At 33.6% G+C, this 20,907-nt stretch overlaps 2 protein-coding genes across 2 annotated transcripts in view; one reads left to right on the top strand and one right to left on the bottom strand.

Moving 5' to 3' along the window:
- Positions 1-5,843, top strand: part of LOC131433758 (uncharacterized) — a 104,955-nt gene extending 99,112 nt beyond the window's left edge. The window contains exons 6-13 of the mRNA XM_058600351.1: positions 577-788; positions 2,355-2,515; positions 2,701-2,800; positions 2,864-2,989; positions 3,061-3,105; positions 3,988-4,099; positions 4,155-4,279; positions 4,483-5,843. Coding sequence (XP_058456334.1) covers positions 577-788; positions 2,355-2,515; positions 2,701-2,800; positions 2,864-2,989; positions 3,061-3,105; positions 3,988-4,099; positions 4,155-4,279; positions 4,483-4,836 — 1,235 coding nt within the window. The 3' untranslated portion in view covers positions 4,837-5,843. The remainder of the gene's footprint in view (positions 1-576; positions 789-2,354; positions 2,516-2,700; positions 2,801-2,863; positions 2,990-3,060; positions 3,106-3,987; positions 4,100-4,154; positions 4,280-4,482) is intronic.
- LOC131439143 (uncharacterized) overlaps positions 1-18,901 on the bottom strand; it is an 80,930-nt gene extending 62,029 nt beyond the window's left edge. Inside the window, exon 1 of the mRNA XM_058609816.1 lies at positions 18,173-18,901. The gene's annotated coding sequence lies outside the window, so the exon portion shown is untranslated. The remainder of the gene's footprint in view (positions 1-18,172) is intronic.
- Positions 18,902-20,907: the final 2,006 nt, after the last annotated feature.

Genomic DNA, 20,907 nt, shown 5'->3' with positions numbered 1-20,907 from the left:
TACTATTAATGCTTACAAAACGAAAATTACCAAGAACATTCTAAGGATACCGGAATCGAAGGTATTCAAAAGAAAAACTTACAGCCTGTGGACGACCAATAACACCGTCGACAAATTTCTTTATATCAGCCTCAAATATTTTGATGAATAACGTTTGCGGAGTTGTTTCAGCCAATAAGGTCAGTAAATACATTTCACATTTCAAAATACATAACCTTAACCAAAATGTCGAAACGTTTCACATTCAAAATATATAGACGGATAAATAACAAAAAAATATTCTCGTGAGCGATGCGATGAATTACCGATCAAATCATAAATAATAATAAATAATAAAGTATGTTCAAAACGTGTTTTCAATCTAACATCGTGACGGTCATTACTGATATAATTATTAACCCAGTTAGAAACTTAATATTTTTTACGCTTTTATTGAATTAACAGAACCTAATCAGCATGATGTGAATGAACTTACATATCTCAAATTTATAAAAAGCATGATTTTCAAAAACTTTTATTACTCTGATTTATAATTGCTCTACGTTCTGGTAATATAATTTGTTTTTCGGTCCACAGATAGCGGAATTACAAGCGAATCTATAATTTTAATGGAGGATAAAGATTTAATGGACATCGGAATAGAAAAAGGTCCGAGATTGCTAATATTGGAATTCATAAGACAGGAAAATAATAACGCCCAAGAAAACATAAATGAATCGAACTTAAATGTACTAAACTGGAACGATCCTCATTCAACGTCATCTAAAGCTCGTTTTACTTTTTTTAATGTAAGTAGATAATTTATCATTATGATCATCTAGAAAAATTTGCTTTTAAGCATCCTGGCTTGTTTAAAATTTGTTAGCTGTTATGATGTGTTATTTTTTTAATTTGTTTATTCTATTCCTGTTTTAATCCTAGTGAAGTGAGTGGGCTGCCTTTCCTGTGAACATTTCATGAGAAATCAAAGCAAGTTTCATTTTGGAGTTTTCGACAATCTGTTTTCATAGTCACAATAATTTTTTACCGTTTTCAATCGATAAGACATTTAAATTCTCCGGTCCTCGGTTCATAAGTTGGTTTTCACATACATTGCACAGCCTTTCTATATGAGAAACGCTGAACAGTTTTATTATTGCTCTTTCATATGGTCGTGTAATTAGTTTTAATTTGAGTTCAAATCGTCAGATGTTCTTTTCAAAGTACGTTTAGACGTTTGACTTATGATATGTAGTTCTGGCTCTTATTGACAAAACAGATGTGTTAATGTATCCATGTCTCCTTCTAAGCTTGCCAACTCCATCCGGCAGTCTCATGCCTAGAAGAAGCTGCTGGTCTGCCGGACTTACCAAAATTCTTCCGCGCCGCAGCACAACCGATGATCCATGAAGATTCATATGATTGGTCATGGTGTGAAGTTAGCATTAACTTAGTTCATTCATAACAATTGGGAATCGCAAAATAATAAGATGGAATAACGAAAATTAGGGTGTTTATGAAAAATAAGGACACGAAATTGTAAACCTTCTCCAATCACTTTAGAGTACCTCTTAACTTTGGCTAAAATTATTGTTACCTCGAAACTGTAACTGTGTTTCATGTAGGTAATGAATTCGGCTCTCAATAAAGGTTGCTACATATGTTTTTTTCAAACGATAGTTTCAACAGGTGGTATAAAGAAGCTCTTGTTAGCTTTCAGACATCAGCCATACATCGAACTGAAAAGCGGATGATGACAACACTTTGAATGGCATAAACTCACTTCATTTACGTTACTCTTAAGTCCCGAGTGACATGTATGACAACCACAGTCGGATTCCAGTATTGAAATTTTGTCAAGTGGAAAATGTGATTACATGACTACATTTCTAGAGTTATTTACAACCTTTCGGCATTTCGATAAAAACAGATAAATTCGGTACAAAAATTGTTTGCAAATAGCATTAATTTAAGTCTGCTTAGCGATTTATATTGAACTATAAGGTGGCGTTAGCAGTTCAACGTAAACTGCTAATGCGCAGATGAGTTGAAGACGATTCATAAGAAAATCGCATAGTTAAGCACAAGCCGCTACCTATGCGTTACTAAAACCCTTGAATCGAATTTATTGTTTTTTACAGCAACTCATTTTAAAAAAGAGTCTATGATTTACAGTGCAAGATTTATTTTAAAATGTCTATATGCTTTTGGCATAATTTGATTTCATTATTTTATTATGTAGATTATTGTTTCTGAATAATATTATCGAAACAGTACATCCGAGGTGGTAGCCTTATTTCTTTCTATTAGCTCTTCTCAGTTCACAATGACTGTTACAAATTAAAGTAGAAAATAAGAAAAAAATTATATTTTAGGAAAAAGAAATAAGAACTGCGTTGGAAACAAGAACAGATTTTCGTAACACTCTCTATGGTGAACTTAATGTTGGAGGGTTACCAAGCAATAAAAACTTACTTTTCATGGTCAGAATTGTGTGTAGTCACTTTTTCGAGGATCGAATTCTAAACCAGCGCAGGTAAGTTGAGAGCATCACATATAATTCATAAATGCACATATTAGCAGATATCGATTATTTTTGTTTCAACTGTAATATTCCAACTAGATGAAACCAATTTTGACTTGGGCTACATATCTTTCGATTTCTAGCATCAAATTGTAGTAATAATATTTTATTTTTTTAATTTTATTGCACATTTTAAGTTACCCCACAGCTTTTGAAAAACACTTGCTAGCAAAGCAAATTGTGTCAACATATCCTCAGTTGAAGAGAAAGAAAAGAAATGTTATGGATCCGGATGAGGTGATTTAAAAATTTAATGTATATATACTCAAAGAGCAAAGAGTGTCTAATCTACGCAAAAAGGTGTCAGCAGATAAACGCAAATTCAACAGGAATAAAGCCTATGATGATTTCGACTTTGCTTCACAAGAAGTGTTGGAAATTGTGCATGCGCGGCTACAGATTCAAAACCCGAGAACTGCCGCATTATTGCCAATTATTTGAAAGATACTCACCAGTTACATATGCATATGCTCCAAGTAAATTCATCCGTTACTCAGATAATTAAACAATTTCCTCACATGACAGCGTATAATGGACTTATGGTAAGGTCAAATTTTACTCATCACAGCATTTTTTTCTTCAATTCTATTGCCTTATACTATTTTCTTTCTAAAGCCAACGGTGGAAATATTTTTATGACCTAATTTGTTATATTTGCAAGCGAGAGCCCTCCTCATTAATGTTTCATTCCGATGGATAAGGCATTACATTTATTTTTCTATGCTAAACAAAATCAAGAGAACCTATATTATAGTTCATTTAAATAATCAGCTAGATTTAATGTAAATTTATTCAATGATTAAAAATGCGGAAACTTTAGATGTATGGTATATATATATATATATATATATATATATATATATATATATATATATATATATATATATATATATATATATATATATATATATATATATATATATATATATATATATATATATATATATGTATATATATATATATATATATATATATATATATATATATATATATATATATATATATATATATGTATATATATATATATATATATATATATATATATATATATATATATATATATATATATATATATATATATATATATATATATATATATATATATCTATAATATATATATATATATATATATATATATATATATATATATATATATATATATATATATTTACGCTGGTCCTACAAACCAGTTGGCGTATGTTCGAGCCCCGCCTTGTAAGGATTCTTTATGTTCAGTAGTACTACCCATGTAATGATTCTGTTCGCTATGAGTCGGTTGCAGTCTGTTTAAACAGAAAGGCCAAATTCTACAGAAGGAATTTAATCCAAGGTTTTGCTTTACTTTTTATAAAGTAATAGGAAAACATATCGTTAGGAACTCATAACTAAATTGAATCCTTCAAATCTGTAATAATCATTTCTAGATTCAACAATCGTTCGTCCGCATGACTAGTTTGGAACAGCGAGTGGATATGGCGAATATTTTACTGAAGTGCATTCTTTTGAACCGACATGTCTTCAACGACATAGAAGATGGTAAATACTATTTATTACCATTTTATATGTGTTTAAATGGTTTGTGTTTTCACAGAATACATTCAAGGCGCTCTTGTAGTATTCCGTGAGCTTATGGTTAGAGGCTGCAAAAGACTAAAGGAGGACGATTCGATGAGTGTGGAGGAAATACAAGCAGCACCGTTAATTCGTTGGGTTGAGGTAGTCATATGCTTCGCAATGTTAATATATATATATATATATATATATATATATATATATATATATATATATATATATATATATATATATATATATATATATATATATATATATATATATATATATATATATATATATATATATATATATATATATATATATTCATATACATTTATTTATATTCATTATTACTATGTTTTCAGGAATCGATAAAACACGAGCACCTAACGACCACCACTGCAAGATATGAGCCTCACATCGCTTGTTTCGGCGATAAGTTTAAAAAGGGTTCTTATTATGCCGTCTACGGCACAGAATCTGTATCCTGCGGCTACAGTTCTTTGAACTGTATCGATGTTTTCATTAAAGGTTTCACTGTTCTGAATGTTCGTGTTCCAACACTTCTTAGGAATTTGAAGGATTTTCTGGACATAAAAGTGTACTCGTTGAAAAGTCATAGCTCCCGGAACTCGGTCAATAATCTGTTGGATGTTTTTGATAAAGTTGACAATGCTGAACGTCGATCGTTGATATCAAATGGTGATACATCAATTTAGGAAACGATACACCCTTACTGCTGTGCATCCCATTTGAGGCTTTTTGAATTTTTCTGAATGTATAACTCGGTAGTAAATGAAATGCCGTAACTTAAGAATAGTACTCTAATAATATGGTCAGTACATAGCAACCAGAAAAACTACATAAACTGAACATTGAACATTTTGTATTTTTTTTCGTGGAAAAATATTGAGAAATAAGTCGGTGAAGAGGTATTTTTGAGGACGCTTCTTAAAAATCATGATTTGCGGTGTCCACTGTATCCCAGCGCAGACTAATCAGACGTAAACAAATGAACGCGGCATATTTAGAGAACTGTTTCTATTTATAAGTTATGCAAGTTGCTGGTCAAACGATCCGATTTCAGCTATGCTGGTCCCCGGTTCTCGGCTCCCGGTTCCGGAAGTGTCGGAAATAGTGGTCAAAAACTAATAAACGCAACTCTCTACATTTTCTCAAAAACAACTAAGTCGATTTTCACAAGTATTTCTATTAACTTAGTTTAAAACTGTTCAAAATTGAAAAGGTTTGATAATGTATGCCCAAACAAACTTTTTTATTCAAGTTTTTTGAATAATCCCTTAGTAATATTAATGAAAACATGAGTTATATGAGAAAGGCATTATAGCACCACTAGGTGGATTAAAACAGATTTTTACGACTGAAAAAAATCTCATCTTTCATTGAACGCCCGTTATACAACATTATTTAATAGCTATCGAAGCGAAACAAAATTTTAACGGTAGTTCAGTGTCATAGGTATTTATTTCAGATTGCATACTTCGGTTTGATATTGGAATTATTAAGTGTACAACTTTGCTTCCGCCGTTTTTTTTTTTAATTTAAAGCTTTATTGCGAAAAAGTGCTTACAGATGTATTATTCAAAGTATTGTCCGTCGCTAGCGACAAACTTTCTCCCATCTTTCCGGAAATTTTCGGATCCCGGCTAGATAAAAGGAGTCCTTTTTTGACGCTATCCATGAAGCAATCCATTTTTCCAACTCTTCGAAGGATTGAAAATGTTAATCTGCCGTGTGCCATCGAACGGAGTAGGTGGAAGTCAGAAGGGGCGACATCTGGGGAATACGGCGGGTGGGGCGAGACTTCCCATTTCAGCGTTTCCAGGTACTTTATGACCACTTTTGCGACGTAAGGCCGAGCATTGTCGTGTTGGAGGATGACTTTGCCATGTCGCTCTTGATACTGTGGCCGCTTTTCTTTAAGGGCGCGACTAAGGCGCATCAGTTGCGTTCGGTAGCGATCTCCTGTGATGGTTTCCCCTGGTTTTAAGAGTAAAATGTTATTCATCTTTGAAGGTTTCTTTCTTTACACACTCACTTTAACCCATTATAACTGATATTATCAGTTCCATCAGATTATGTGTTGAAGATTATGGGAAACGAAAAATTACTGTTAGAAAACTTTTCTAAACGAAATTATTCCACCGTATAATATATGAAATGTTAGCAAAAAATTTTACATTATTTTACACATTATTTGGGATTTTTATAGATATAACCTTTTCAGAGCATTTGCTAATGTTTTCTCACAAGATATAAAGATTAGCGCATAATTTGACCAAAAAATACAAAGCAATATATAACTTACTTTTACACTGCCATTTCTAGTCGTTAGTAGGTCAAAGGTCAAGGATCAAAATACAATTAAATTTTGAAAAACAAACAGCAGATTTAATACGCAAAGAAGTTCCGTAGTGCAGTTTACCTGTTTTTGTTATCATGAAGCTGTTGGGTAGTGAAGTTTCACAGTAAACATTTTTTGAAAAATAGATATTTCTGCGTATGATATATCATACGCTAGGACATAATGGGTTAAAGGCATTATCATCTACACTCTTACCAGCCGCTACCTAATTTTGGGTCAAAACCTACCCAAAATGAACTAAAGTGCATCTCCCCATTTTTAGGTAATGAGCACTCTACCCAAAACTGAGTACAAAGCGGAAAACTAATAAAATGGGTAATAGTCGAATACCTCAAAATTCAAGTATTTAGCGAATAAACCAAAATTTGAGTAGTTTTTGCGTTAATTAATATTAGGGTACCGAGCAAGTAACTCAAACTCAATGTACTAAGCCGATAACCCAAAATATGAGTACTTATCAGTAGACTCAAAATTAACGTAATAAGCAAACAACCCGGAATTTGAATATTCCGCAATTAACCCAAAGTTCGAGTAAATAACATGCTACCTAAAATTTGTCGGTTCAATTTAGATTTATTTTCCCGAATTTCTTGTTACGACTGAATCGAATTATATCGATTGAATGCTAAATTTTCATTCCGATTGTTCACCCCGATGCTGTATTTCGTTCGAATTGGATTTTTTCGATCGAATTCGAATTTTGGCATTCTATAGCTCGATCGAGTTCGAGTTTTACATACAAAAGCATCACTCGAACGAATCACAGAATGCAAATTTTTACATTCATTCGACAAAATCCGATTCGATCGATAGACAGAATCTAAATACAGCATCGTTGTAATAGAAGATATATGCGTACACTGTTAATTATATAAAAATATATAAATAAATTTGTAGAACATCGGTTAATTACATAAAAACTCGGGACCTGAAAAACTGAAGCAAGTGTTGAGAAAGAGAGACAAGTACGTTTTGGATCAAAAAGAGATAATTAGTATTCATCCATTTTGTAATGTTATATAAATATATTTTTGTTTTTTTTGCAGTGCAAAACATATCTGCTAAAGAAAGATCCAGGTGACCTGAAACAAAACACATTCAGTTCAATCCATACTATTTTGATGCAAAATGCGAGATATATTTCATATTTTACAGTTTATGTAGTTTTTCTGGTTGCTATGTACTGACCATATTATTAGAGTACTATTCTTAAGTTACGGCATTTCATTTACTACCGAGTTATACATTCAGAAAAATTCAAAAAGCCTCAAATGGGATGCACAGCAGTAAGGGTGTATCGTTTCCTAAATTGATGTATCACCATTTGATATCAACGATCGACGTTCAGCATTGTCAACTTTATCAAAAACATCCAACAGATTATTGACCGAGTTCCGGGAGCTATGACTTTTCAACGAGTACACTTTTATGTCCAGAAAATCCTTCAAATTCCTAAGAAGTGTTGGAACATGAACATTCAGAACAGTGAAACCTTTAATGAAAACATCGATACAGTTCAAAGAACTGTAGCCGCAGGATACAGATTCTGTGCCGTAGACGGCATAATAAGAACCCTTTTTAAACTTATCGCCGAAACAAGCGATGTGAGGCTCATATCTTGCAGTGGTGGTCGTTAGGTGCTCGTGTTTTTTCGATTCCTGAAAACATAGTAATAATGAATATAAATAAATGTATATGAATATATATATATATATATATATATATATATATATATATATATATATATATATATATATATATATATATATATATATATATATAAATAAATATATGTATATGTAAAATTTTTTGCTAACATTTCATATATTATACGGTGGAATAATTTCGTTTAGAAAAGTTTTCTAACAGTAATTTTTCGTTTCCCATAATCTTCAACACATAATCTGATGGAACTGATAATATCAGTTCATTTGATTCAAATTTTAAAACCCCCGGGTTATAATGGGTTAAAGTGAGTGTGTAAAGAAAGAAACCTTCAAAGATGAATAACATTTTACTCTTAAAACCAGGGGAAACCATCACAGGAGATCGCTACCGAACGCAACTGATGCGCCTTAGTCGCGCGCTAAAAGAAAAGCGGCCACAGTATCAAGAGCGACATGGCAAAGTCATCCTCCAACACGACAATGCTCGGCCTTACGTCGCAAAAGTGGTCATAAAGTACCTGGAAACGCTGAAATGGGAAGTCTCGCCCCACCCGCCGTATTCCCCAGATGTCGCCCCTTCTGACTTCCACCTACTCCGTTCGATGGCACACGGCAGATTAACATTTTCAATCCTTCGAAGAGTTGGAAAAATGGATTGCTTCATGGATAGCGTCAAAAAAGGACTCCTTTTATCTAGCCGGGATCCGAAAATTTCCGGAAAGATGGGAGAAAGTTTGTCGCTAGCGACGGACAATACTTTGAATAATACATCTGTAAGCACTTTTTCGCAATAAAGCTTTAAATTAAAAAAAAAAAAACGGCGGAAGCAAAGTTGTACACTTAATAATTCCAATATCAAACCGAAGTATGCAATCTGAAATAAATACCTATGACACTGAACTACCGTTAAAATTTTGTTTCGCTTCGATAGCTATTAAATAATGTTGTATAACGGGCGTTCAATGAAAGATGAGATTTTTTTCAGTCGTAAAAATCTGTTTTAATCCACCTAGTGGTGCTATAATGCCTTTCTCATATAACTCATGTTTTCATTAATATTACTAAGGGATTATTCAAAAAACTTGAATAAAAAAGTTTGTTTGGGCATACATTATCAAACCTTTTCAATTTTGAACAGTTTTAAACTAAGTTAATAGAAATACTTGTGAAAATCGACTTAGTTGTTTTTGAGAAAATGTAGAGAGTTGCGTTTATTAGTTTTTGACCACTATTTCCGACACTTCCGGAACCGGGAGCCGAGAACCGGGGACCGGCATAGCTGAAATCGGATCGTTTGACCAGCAACTTGCATAACTTATAAATAGAAACAGTTATCTAAATATGCCGCGTTCATTTGTTTACGTCTGATTAGTCTGCGCTGGGATACAGTGGACACCGCAAATCATGATTTTTAAGAAGCGTCCTCAAAAATACCTCTTCACCGACTTATTTCTCAATATTTTTCCACGAAAAAAAATACAAAATGTTGTTCGAATGATGCTTTTTATCATGCAAAACATTTGAATTTATTTCGTTGAACGATAATTCTGGAAAACAATTCGTAAAAATGATGATGATGATTTTTTTTTGTTGATGGTCAGACCGTTCGGCTTGAACCACGGCTATAAAATCCCTCTGTTCGATATGACGAAGTAAAAAAAAAACTTTTTTTCAAATTTATGCATAAATTATATTTTACGGAGTTGGAGCATTGCCTTTTCTTTTATATGACACGTGCTGCCGTCAGTGATATATCAAGGAAGTATTATTCGGTCACGAAGAATGGTTTGTGAAGTTTCGTGAATTTTTTTTTTGGCAGCCCTAAAAGTTGCGGAATAACCGTGAAAAACAGCTCAAAGCTTGGACAAAAATGATGACACCTCCAAAGTAAGTATATATTTCCATTAGGTTTTTCAAGAGAAAATATTATTTCTTTAACCTGTTCGCATGTTGTGCTTCGCGATTAGAAAAAAACGCTTGTTTTCTAGGTTGGGCCACTCATGTAATCAGGGTTGGGTCACATCACTTTTTTTCCGTTTAATGCCTTGAGACCATTTTCGCTTGTCTTGAGACCGTTTTTCGCTTGTTTTCAGAATAACGGTACATCTGCGGTGAAAGCAGAATTTCTTGCTACGAGGATTTGTCTATATAATCCTGATATTTTCACGGATTCTGACTTCATCCAAGCTGTGTATAGTGGAGAAAATGAGCGAACTGCTACAGAATAGGATTCGAAACACTGTACTGCCTTGATCAAAAAGTTCCTGGAATTTATTCAGAAAATCAAAAATACAAGATTATTCATCAAAATTGATATTGTCCCTTTCAAAGTACTCTCCATCGACTGCAACACGCTAATGCCAGCGCTGGATCTAATCCTCGAAACATTTTTTATATTCAATTTTCGGTATGGCCATCAGAGCCATCTGCGAATTTCCCATTATCTCATCTCGTGTGCTGAAATGCGTTCCACAGAGCGGTTTCTTGAGTCGACCGAATAAAAAAAGTCTCCTGGAGCCAAATCAGGTAAATTCGGTGGTTGCTGAATAGTATTCGTTTCGTTTTTAGCCAAAGGTTCACGGATAACGATGGTATTGTGTGACGGTGCGTTATCGTGGTGCAAGATCCACGAGTTGTTTGCCCACAAATCTGGTCTTTTTTGGCGAATTACTTCACGCAAACGTCTCATAACGACCAAATAATACTCTTAATAGTCAATTTGCGGCTTACGGTCATTGATAAACGATTATTTATATACAACTGATAAACGACTATTAGCATCGTTGACGAAACATTTTTCTAACATTTGTAATGTCGTCGCACAATTGAAACCGTTTTTATCGCAGAATTTAATACAAACTCGTTCTTATAAATTCAATTCCATTTTGAAAATTGTAGAAAATCGAGGACACGCACAATCGCAGTTTCTTTTTTTCTTCAGTGACCTTAACATTCTTATTGATAGTTTATTAAAACAGATTGATGTTCCATTAAAATAACAATAAATAGTTCCATGTTTGATCATTTGAAATTATTTAAGTACATATTTCGTTCAGAATCAATAGTGGCCCAACCTAGACTACTTTTTTATTTTTTCGTTTTGTTAATAACTTTTTTCATACCTTATGATCAAAAAAGAACCGCAATTTTCATTTTAAAATTCCCGCGCTTGTCCAATCGGTAAACTTTTATTTTCCCAACGTTGGCAACACTTTTATACACATTCTGTCAAATTTTGACGCATATCGTACGATTAGTTTTTGTTTGGCGTCTACACAAAGAAGTTGAAAAATTTTCGTGTGGCGATTTTTATAATGGATGAAGATTTAGAACAACGGCTCGCCTTCGAAGCGCCATTCGGTCGATTGTTGTGCGGTTTCGACGTCATTTCATAGATCCATACCTCATCACCAGTTATGATGCATTCGATGAATGTGGGGTCACTATCTGCGTTGGAAATCATCTCTTTGGCCACATCAACACGACGCTGTTTTTGAATGAAATTCAGCTTTTTTGGCACCAGCCGAGAAGCGACGCGTTCCAAACCCAAAACATCAGTTAAAATGTGTTCGGCTGATCCATAAGAGATGCCCAACAACACAGCAATCTCTCTAATCAGTACAGAACGATTTTGCAACACGATTTGAGTCTGCCGATTCAATGTTTTCTTCAATAACAGATTTTGTTGGGCGGCCAGGGATCTCATCATGATCCAAGCTTGTACGACCACCTTAGAAGCGTTTATACCACTCGTATGCCTGTATTTTTCCTGAACACGATTCACCAAAGGCCTTTTCCAACATTTTCAACGTTTCGGAACACTTAAATCCATTTGCAACACAAAATTTGATGCACGCACGTTGTTCTAAATTTTCATCCATTATAAAAATCGCCACACGAAAATTTTTCAACTTCTTTGTATAGACGCCAAACAAAAACTAGTCGTACGATATGCGTCAAAATTTGACAGAATCCGTGAAAAAGTGTTGCCAACGTTGAGAGAATAACAGTTTACCGGTTGGACAAGTGCGGGAATTTTAAAATGAAAATTCCGCTTCTTTTTTTATCATAAGGTACAATGCGCAGCGGCTCTGACTTCCGATTTCGGAATTATAAGGTGAAAAATATTCAAAAATTTCCTATCATCATTTGAGTAACTATGCAAGGAACAAGGCAATGTTTTCAAATTTTTCTAAAATGGTTTGGCTCCCGGCTTCCTCCTTTCAGAAGTACCGGAAGTAGTTATCAAAACATTAAAAAAACGGATCTAACCTCGCTTTCTCACGGACAGTAAAACCGGTTTTCACAAACTTAGACGCAAATGAAAGGTCATATATTCTCATAGCTACGGAAAAGTAACGAACGCGATTGATCCCGCCTGTATAACTAGACTTTTAATCGTCCTTTTCACAACGGTTACCGAATTTGTGCTAACTATAGCATAAATCGTTAAGTTTCTCGTTCTAATAGAATTGAATTTAAACTTTTTATTTTTAGAACTTCAACTGCAATTGAAGAGGCGAGAAAAACAGCTTGTTTCAAACCAGACGAGAAAAGTAGAATAAAACGTAGATGAAATCAAGCACGGTTCAAATTAGCAAATGAGTTATGAAAAGCCAGGCACCGACTTCCTCATTTCAGGAGAAATTAATTTGCGATTCCCGATGCAAAAGCTGCCATATCTACGGTAGGTATTGTCGGTTGGTTCGGACGGTTGAATAAAGAAAGCAGTAGTGGATCTACCGAAAGTTGCAGTTTGGTTTGCTTGTTTGCGCTATGATGTCCGTTCTCGCTTGGAATTACAGGCAGAGGAATTGTTAACAAAAAGTAGAAGTTATTATTTTTTCACGCTAATTGCACAAGGATGGTTGCTACCGAGTTTTCGCTGATCCGTTTTCTTACTGAAGGTTAACGAGAATGGTAGATTATAATTCCTCTCATTAAAACGGAAAAGTGCGGAAACTGGTTACAGATATTTTATCATCACACGCGAAAAAGTTATGTAAGTATACATCAAAATACCGGATTTGATGATGAAAGAAAAAAGGGAGGAAGTTGTTGGTATGCTAGCAAAATTTTTATCTGAGTAGCTGCTTGGAAATGGGAAGAGAACCGTTTCATGGTATGAATTTTTACACCTGTAGTTTTTATACTTACGAAAATATTTATCTTCGAAATTCCTAAAAACGAACTATTAGGGCATACATGCGCTCGTCTTGTTCCAATTTCTTTTATTTATCTTTATGCTTAATACTGACTCAAATGAGAACTGAATGCGTCTAAATGAAAGGAATTCCTTACGTGAATAACTTCAATTGAACGGCTGAAAGCAAAAATCGGATAAGTGCAACTTAGTTTGGAAAACCCGTTTACGTATTTTTGAATGCAAAATACCGGATAAAAACATTGAGAGCAAAAATTAGAGGGTTGTATGCAAGACACGACCGATCACGGTTACATTAAAAATGAAATAATTCTGAGTTACCCATAATAAATACAAAAAAAAAAGATGATGATGGATTCACTAAACAGAGACAAATTACAAACTTACTCTACTTTTAGTATTTAGATTTTTGGCGAATGATCAAATTGACAATTAGATTCTTTCAGAACAATTGATTCTACTCTATTTTGATGCCTTCAACAAATTTTTACATTTGAAAATTTTTGGAAAATACCCTTTAAATGAAAGTCACCTATGATGATTACTATGAGTTACTTAAAAGATCAATTTTGGATACGAACAACCTCAAGATATAAATCTGGACAAATGAAACGATATTGTATCATAATAAATTTCAAGACAAAGAAGGTACAAACTTAATCTTTTTATAAACAGCGATTAGAGATTATATATTTTGATCGAAAAATGTGAATGTGTAAAATGTGAATAACCGTCAATGAATAAACCCAGTAATAATGTAATTTAAATTATTCTTCGTTGAAAAGCGTCGATAATCTTCGGGAAGTGTCTGAAAACAGAATGACAGCAATACAAGGAAGAAAATATGTGACACAATCCGCAGAACATATTTTGTTACATTAATTGATTTTCACTTTTACATAATCAGGAACCAATGCATACGCAACCAAATTTGGCCTTAATTTGGTTCATATTGTAAATTGATTGTATTAGTACATAAATGAATATTGTCATAGTTACAACGCATGTAGTGATAAGATACCTGGTAATTCCATCTATATAATCATATATATATATATATATATATATATATATATATATATATATATATATATATATATATATATATATATATATATATATATATATATATATATATATATATATATATATATATATATACATATATATATATATATATATATATATATATATATATATATATATATATATATATATATATATATATATATACATATATATATATATATATATATATATATATATATATATATATATATATATATATATATATATATATATATATATATATATATATATATATATATATATATATATATATATATATATATATGAGTCTGTGCAACTTATTTGTACTAAGTTCCGAATCTTTTTTCTGGTGAAACAACAGCTTGTACAAATCGATACTGCATAACGATTTGCATTGCATTGTTTTTGCTACACTTAGTCTGGATCCCTTTTATAAGATTCTTGGAAGCAAGATTAGTCCAAAATATTATGCTTTATAAGACTAAATAAATTTCTAACTACGCAATTAGGTTACACGATTATTGTTTGGTTCAATAATAGGGCCTGAGGAATTATGCTGAGAGATAGTTCATTGTTTCTAGGAACATTTAATGATAAAGAAGTTTCTATGATTATCATCAAAATACAACTGTATACTGAATCTATTTGCGCGCCACCGTGTTGTTAGTATGTAAATGGAGATTTCAGTGTGCACACATTAAAACATTTTCAAACTTTTGGCATTAAAAATGCCTTACTCTTCGCTATAAGGGATCAGGTGTCAATTAAAAGTTTCAAAAAAAGCCGCGTAACCTTTTTCTGTCATAATTTAATACGTCAATAAATCAGTCAATTGTTGATGGATTGATATAATTTAACAACCAATCGATTCGGAAACTTTTAACTTAAATATGTATGGCAATGTCGTTTCAGTATTTCAATAGGATACTATTGAAAAAAAAATCATTATAATCGACCTATGTTTTCATCCACCAATCTCAGTTGTGCAAAATGACGTCAATTTTTTGTTCGGCATAGGAGGCTTTGCATCATGCATTAAAAGACCGCATCGTTCTGCGTAGTATGAAGAGAAATCTATAAATAAAAAAATATTTCTTTGTCTAGTTGAAACAAGTAGCTCGTCCAATGAGGTGATGACTGGATTGTATATGCGTTCGCTCGCTGGATTGTCGCTTTTGCTTACTCTTCAGTATACGAGGCTGGGTGTCAATTTAAAAATGTAAAACTAACCGCGTAACCTTTTTCTGTCATAATTTTGAACGCTTATAACTCAGTAATTTGTTGATGAATTCATATAATTTAACTACCAATCGATTCGGAAACATTTAACTTAAACTTATTCGGTAACGTCATTTAAGTATTTCAATTGCATACCATTGAAAAATTGGTTTGAATTGACCTATGTTTTCACGAACCAATGACAGTCGCAGTGAATGATGTCAAACTCTCGTCCGATTTGCGCAGTGTGATCTATATCACAAAAGGGAATCTATAAATATATGCCCGAATTTATTTCTGCTTTAGTTTACTCATGGCTTCCAGCGAGGAAAGGTGAGTGGACGACAAAGCTGACATTCATTCGCTCGCTGGATAGTTGATTTTGTATGTGTGCGGTGTGTTAGTACCGTATTCATTGGTATTGAATACTTGTTAGCTGTTTATTTCGATTCTCCGGTTACTAGCGGGCAAATTTAGAACTATCGGCGATAGAATTTTCGAACCTAATTTGAAGCGCTGATGGATTTTGTTGATGGACTTGCCTCATTTAACTTGATTTGAAAAATTTATAAAATGTTTTAATGTGTCAACGGGTAGTGAGCACACTGAAATCTCCATTTACATACTAACAACACGGTAGCGCGCAAAAAGATTCAGTATACAGTTGTGTTCTGATGATAATCATAGGTACTTCTTTATCATTGAATGTTCCTAAACACAATGTACTATCTCTCAGTATAATTCCTCAGGCCCTATTATTGAACCAAACAATAATCGTGTAACCTAATTGCATAGTTAGAAATTGATTTAGTCTTATAAGGCATAATATTTTGGTCTAATCTTGCTTTCAAGAATCTTATAAAAGGGATCCAGACTAAGTGTAGCAAAAACAATGCAATGCAATGCAAATCGTTATGCAGTATCGATTTGTACAAGCTGTTGTCCCACCAGAAAACACTTTAAAAGTTTCGGAAGTATATAGTATTAGAGGAAAACTCAAGATAACCTGATCTGCGATTTTACATGTATCATTTGAATTCTTACTAAACTCGGGTCACCGCCAGTTTCAGTTGAATTATCATTTACATCAAAACAACAAGTGTCTTATCACTACATGCGTTGTAACTATGACAATGTTCATTCATGTACTAATAAAATCAAGTTACAATATGAACAATATAAACACTAAAAGTGGAGTAAGTTTGTACTTCGTCTCTGTTTAGTGATTCCATCGTCATCTTTATTTTTGTATTTATTGTGGGTACCTCAGAATTATTTCACTTTTAATGTAATCGTGATAGGTCGTGTTTTGCAAACAACCCTCTAATTTTTTCTCCTATGATAAGAATCAGATTCTTGCTCCTATCATCAGAATCAGATTCCTCTGACTCTAGATTTGAAAAAGAGTTTTCTCTTTCGAGAAGGGGGCATCAAAAATATCGAAATGATGTCTTCGACAGCGTTGTTTATTTTAACAAAAAATACTGAAATCATTTTGAATTTTTGTGTTTGAAATTCGTTTACATAAAGTTTGGGTTGAAGAATTAAAAAAAAAACTCTAGATGCTTTCAACAGATTTGTTGCATGTGTTTATTTTGAAAACCTTGTCTTATCCACTATGTTGTAACCATTTGTAAAAGAATTCGATGCAAGCTCCATGGTTGAGCTTTTGAACTATATTCTCAATACTTCTGGAACTGGAAATCGAATTACGGTCAATATCAGGAACTCAGATTAAAGCAGTTTAAAAGTCAGTTTCAATCGTGTTGAGTGTTCCTGCATCGTTACTATAATGACACTTTGAATATCTTAGCACTCCTGTAATTCCAGAATCAAAAGTCGATTCCGAAAAACATTGAATAGCTAAAATTCTAGATTGTATTGTAACTATTTGTAAAAGAAATTGATGCGATGGTAGAACCATCTCTGAAACTCATACAGTAAAGTGAGTTCCATTATGGAGTATTTGCCCACTGCTTTCGTCTATTCCGGAATCGAAAATTAGAGTCCGGTACCCCCGGTATGAGATACTTTGGACATAAACTAACTAATAGAATTTCACTGTTTTTTTACATCCTAATGTACCAAAACAAGCTCACGAAATTGATTTTTTTTAAAAGTTGTTGAGTATTTTTGTCGCATGTTGAGAAAATCTAGAGCGTTTTTGTCACATACACGTGGTTGAATGATTGCAAAATTCATGAAAATAAATTTGTTGATAATGTTTATAATTGAATTTGCTAGTTTATTAGTTTATGTGGCGTTTAGCTGGAAACTAAACCCAACCCAGTTTCGACCCCGACTGCTATCAAATGTTTAGATTTGCGTTGAAAATGAACTAGATTTGATTTCTAGCAAAAACGGCATTAGACAAAAATTCCCGCCGAAAGTCAATTGTATTTCCAAGAATAATTTGAAGCAAAGTTAACTGTGTTTTTGTAAACAAAGAGCATTAATAAAAAGTAGACAGAGCAATCCGTTATGTGCTTGAAACATGCTGGTTAACCGAATCGACACGCTAGAGAATTTTACATCAGCGATTATTAAAACAATGATTGGAAGTTGCTTACCTGAACCGCTCCTTAAAACCTGCTTGTTCGCCTTCTCGATAGTATGGCACAATTCGAAGATCAAGCACTTCAGCAAAGTTCATAAATAAGTTGACTCCCTTTACACTCTTGCTAATCAGTTAGTGCTGCTGTATCTGTCAGTTGATGATGCGACTAGTCGTCCTTGAGTCAGTTAAACCAGGTGCAACCGAGTAGGGCAATGTTGCTTGTTGTTTCAGATTGATGGGTAGTTTGATAAAACTCAGTTCATTACCAGCATACCGTCGGTGTCAGGTATCCAGTCAAACAAACCACCAGAATCTATTTGCAGTGTTGGATGATGATGTCGATAAGCAAACTGCAGAAGCGTATGTAGCTTGATGAGCAGTAATCACTTTACTCAGACTGAACTGCGGTGCCTACGTGCTACTAACATGCGAAAGTGAAATTTAAGGAAAATACCACGGGAACTTTTCTCCTTTATTACTGTTCATTCACCTTCACTTTCTTTGATTAGTTTAATTTAAAATAACGCAATCCAGTAATGTTGTTCTGAACAAATCAGGAAGTAGCGCACCCTTTATACATAAACTATGTAAACTAGTAATTGTTCCTTTTGTCCAAGGAAAGCGATTTCCCTAGTTACAAAAGTCAAACCGAGCAAACATCCAAAACGCACATGTTCTTTCTAATGCGGAGGCGGACAACACAACTTTTCCCGTTCGATTTTCCAGCCTGCTCACGACGACGCTTCGGAACCGACTGGCCGGCTTTTGTGCATAATGGATGTGAATGAAGCGGTTCTGTCTGTACTATGCTATGTTACTTCTTCAGCGATCGGTTTGTTTTCATTGCAACCAAACCGAACAATTCTCTCGTTATCTCTTGCATTTATGTCGCTCACTTTCGAGGCTCCTCGGAACGGATTCATTATCTTCGTACTTTCGAATTCACTCGTTCTTCCGTAGATGAACACTTGGCTGAATTTGCTTTCGAATTCAACTTCAACTGGGTCGTGTTAACGTATTCATGCCTCCGAAATATGAACTCTGTTTATGTGGACTTTGGCGGATTGGGGTGACATATGTTTAAATCCAATCACTTGAGAATCAATACTTTTTAGTTCTGAATATAAAAAAATATTCCGAAAAGGTTAATTCTAAAATCGAACATTAAATATGTTTATTCAATGTAAATGTATTAAGGAACAAAATAATTACCACAATGAGAATGAATTGTTTACCAAAAATTCTTAATGAAATGTGACGCACATGTTACCGCTTAACCGGATCTCATAGCCGGGTAGATGATAATGCTAATCCGGATTTGGTTAGCGGGTTGCGATTAAATGATTTTAATCAGAACAAAGGAACCGTTATAAATCTCATAAGCTGTACGTCATAAGTTTGGTGCCGTTGTTGTTAGTTGCGTGTAAACACGGTATTTTAATAGCGAGAGAAGGCAAATCTACAACGAAATCTTGCTTAGAGGTACCGCAATTTTCCGTACATCTAGTCAGTTGAATCAATGTATTGTACATTTTATAGCCTTCAGGGCCATTCATCAATCATGCATTTATAGCTATTGTGTTGGGTTGTTTTACTGACGATATCTTATTGTTGGAAAGGCGACATACATTTGATAACCTATGGAACAGATGCGCTTACCTAAAATAATCATTTTTTACTCTAGAATGTAAAAAGGAATCATCACAAAACATGTATTAAACAATGTGTAAAAAATAACAAAGTTGATTTCCATTGTGGCAGAATTAATGTATTTTCAAAAGTCGATAAAAAAACTCTAATGGTGAACGAAAACATTTATTGAAAAAATAAAACAGACAAAACATAGTCTGATATTGTATTATCTGGTTAGTGCATACAAGACTTCATCATACTGAGTTCGTCCGCATCCCTCATGATTTATTTTTATATGACGATTCGTCAGTACTACTACCATTGACAATGGTTCAGTGAGATATCGTGTGTACATTACCTGATTTCATTTCTACTGCTAACTTCAACTATATTCTTAATTTCGCTCATATATATTGGCCCGTCATTACCGGTATCACTACACGGTGAAAACCAAGTGAAGTGATTGTGACCCTTATTATCGGTATCACTTCACGGTGAAAATCAAGTGAATTGAATTTAGGTCCTTATTACGGAAGCCGCTTCAGAGACAAAAGTAATTACTTGGATGAACTTGATGTCATTATAAACATCACGCCACCAACATTTTATCGAAAAAAATAGTTTATTTCCACTACAGTGATCGCTTCACTATGCGCGATATTGGTAATAGGTAAAATCAAGTGAAGTGACATGTTAGTGAAGTGAATGTGAAAGTGGAAGTGAGAACGGTAATAAGGGCCATTATTTTGGATCGTGTGTGATATTGCTCGATTTGGATATTTCAAGGGAGCACGTATCTAACGGGTAGTGATAATCGAGCCCAGTGTTTATATGGCCAACTAGGCACTGCACCACTAGAGAGCTTATTAGGCGAGGATATCCGTATTGTTTATTCTGAGCGGATCCGAACATGTTACATTGTAATGAATTCTCTTCGATTTAGATACGAAATATATTGTTTTAATTTGTTTGATCGGTTTGAACCAAAAAAAATTAGAGGGTTGTATTCAAGACACGACCGAGCACAATAACATTAAAAATGAAACGTTTCTAGGATAAAGATGATATTGATGATGATACACTAAACTTCACTACACTTCAAAGTTACTAGAAAGC

The sequence above is a fragment of the Malaya genurostris genome, chromosome 3, assembly GCF_030247185.1.
Source record: "Malaya genurostris strain Urasoe2022 chromosome 3, Malgen_1.1, whole genome shotgun sequence".
In the NCBI taxonomy this organism is placed as follows: Eukaryota; Metazoa; Arthropoda; class Insecta; order Diptera; family Culicidae; genus Malaya; species Malaya genurostris.
Note: the sequence above shows the minus strand (reverse complement) of the source record. Positions and strands in the feature narration are given on the sequence as shown.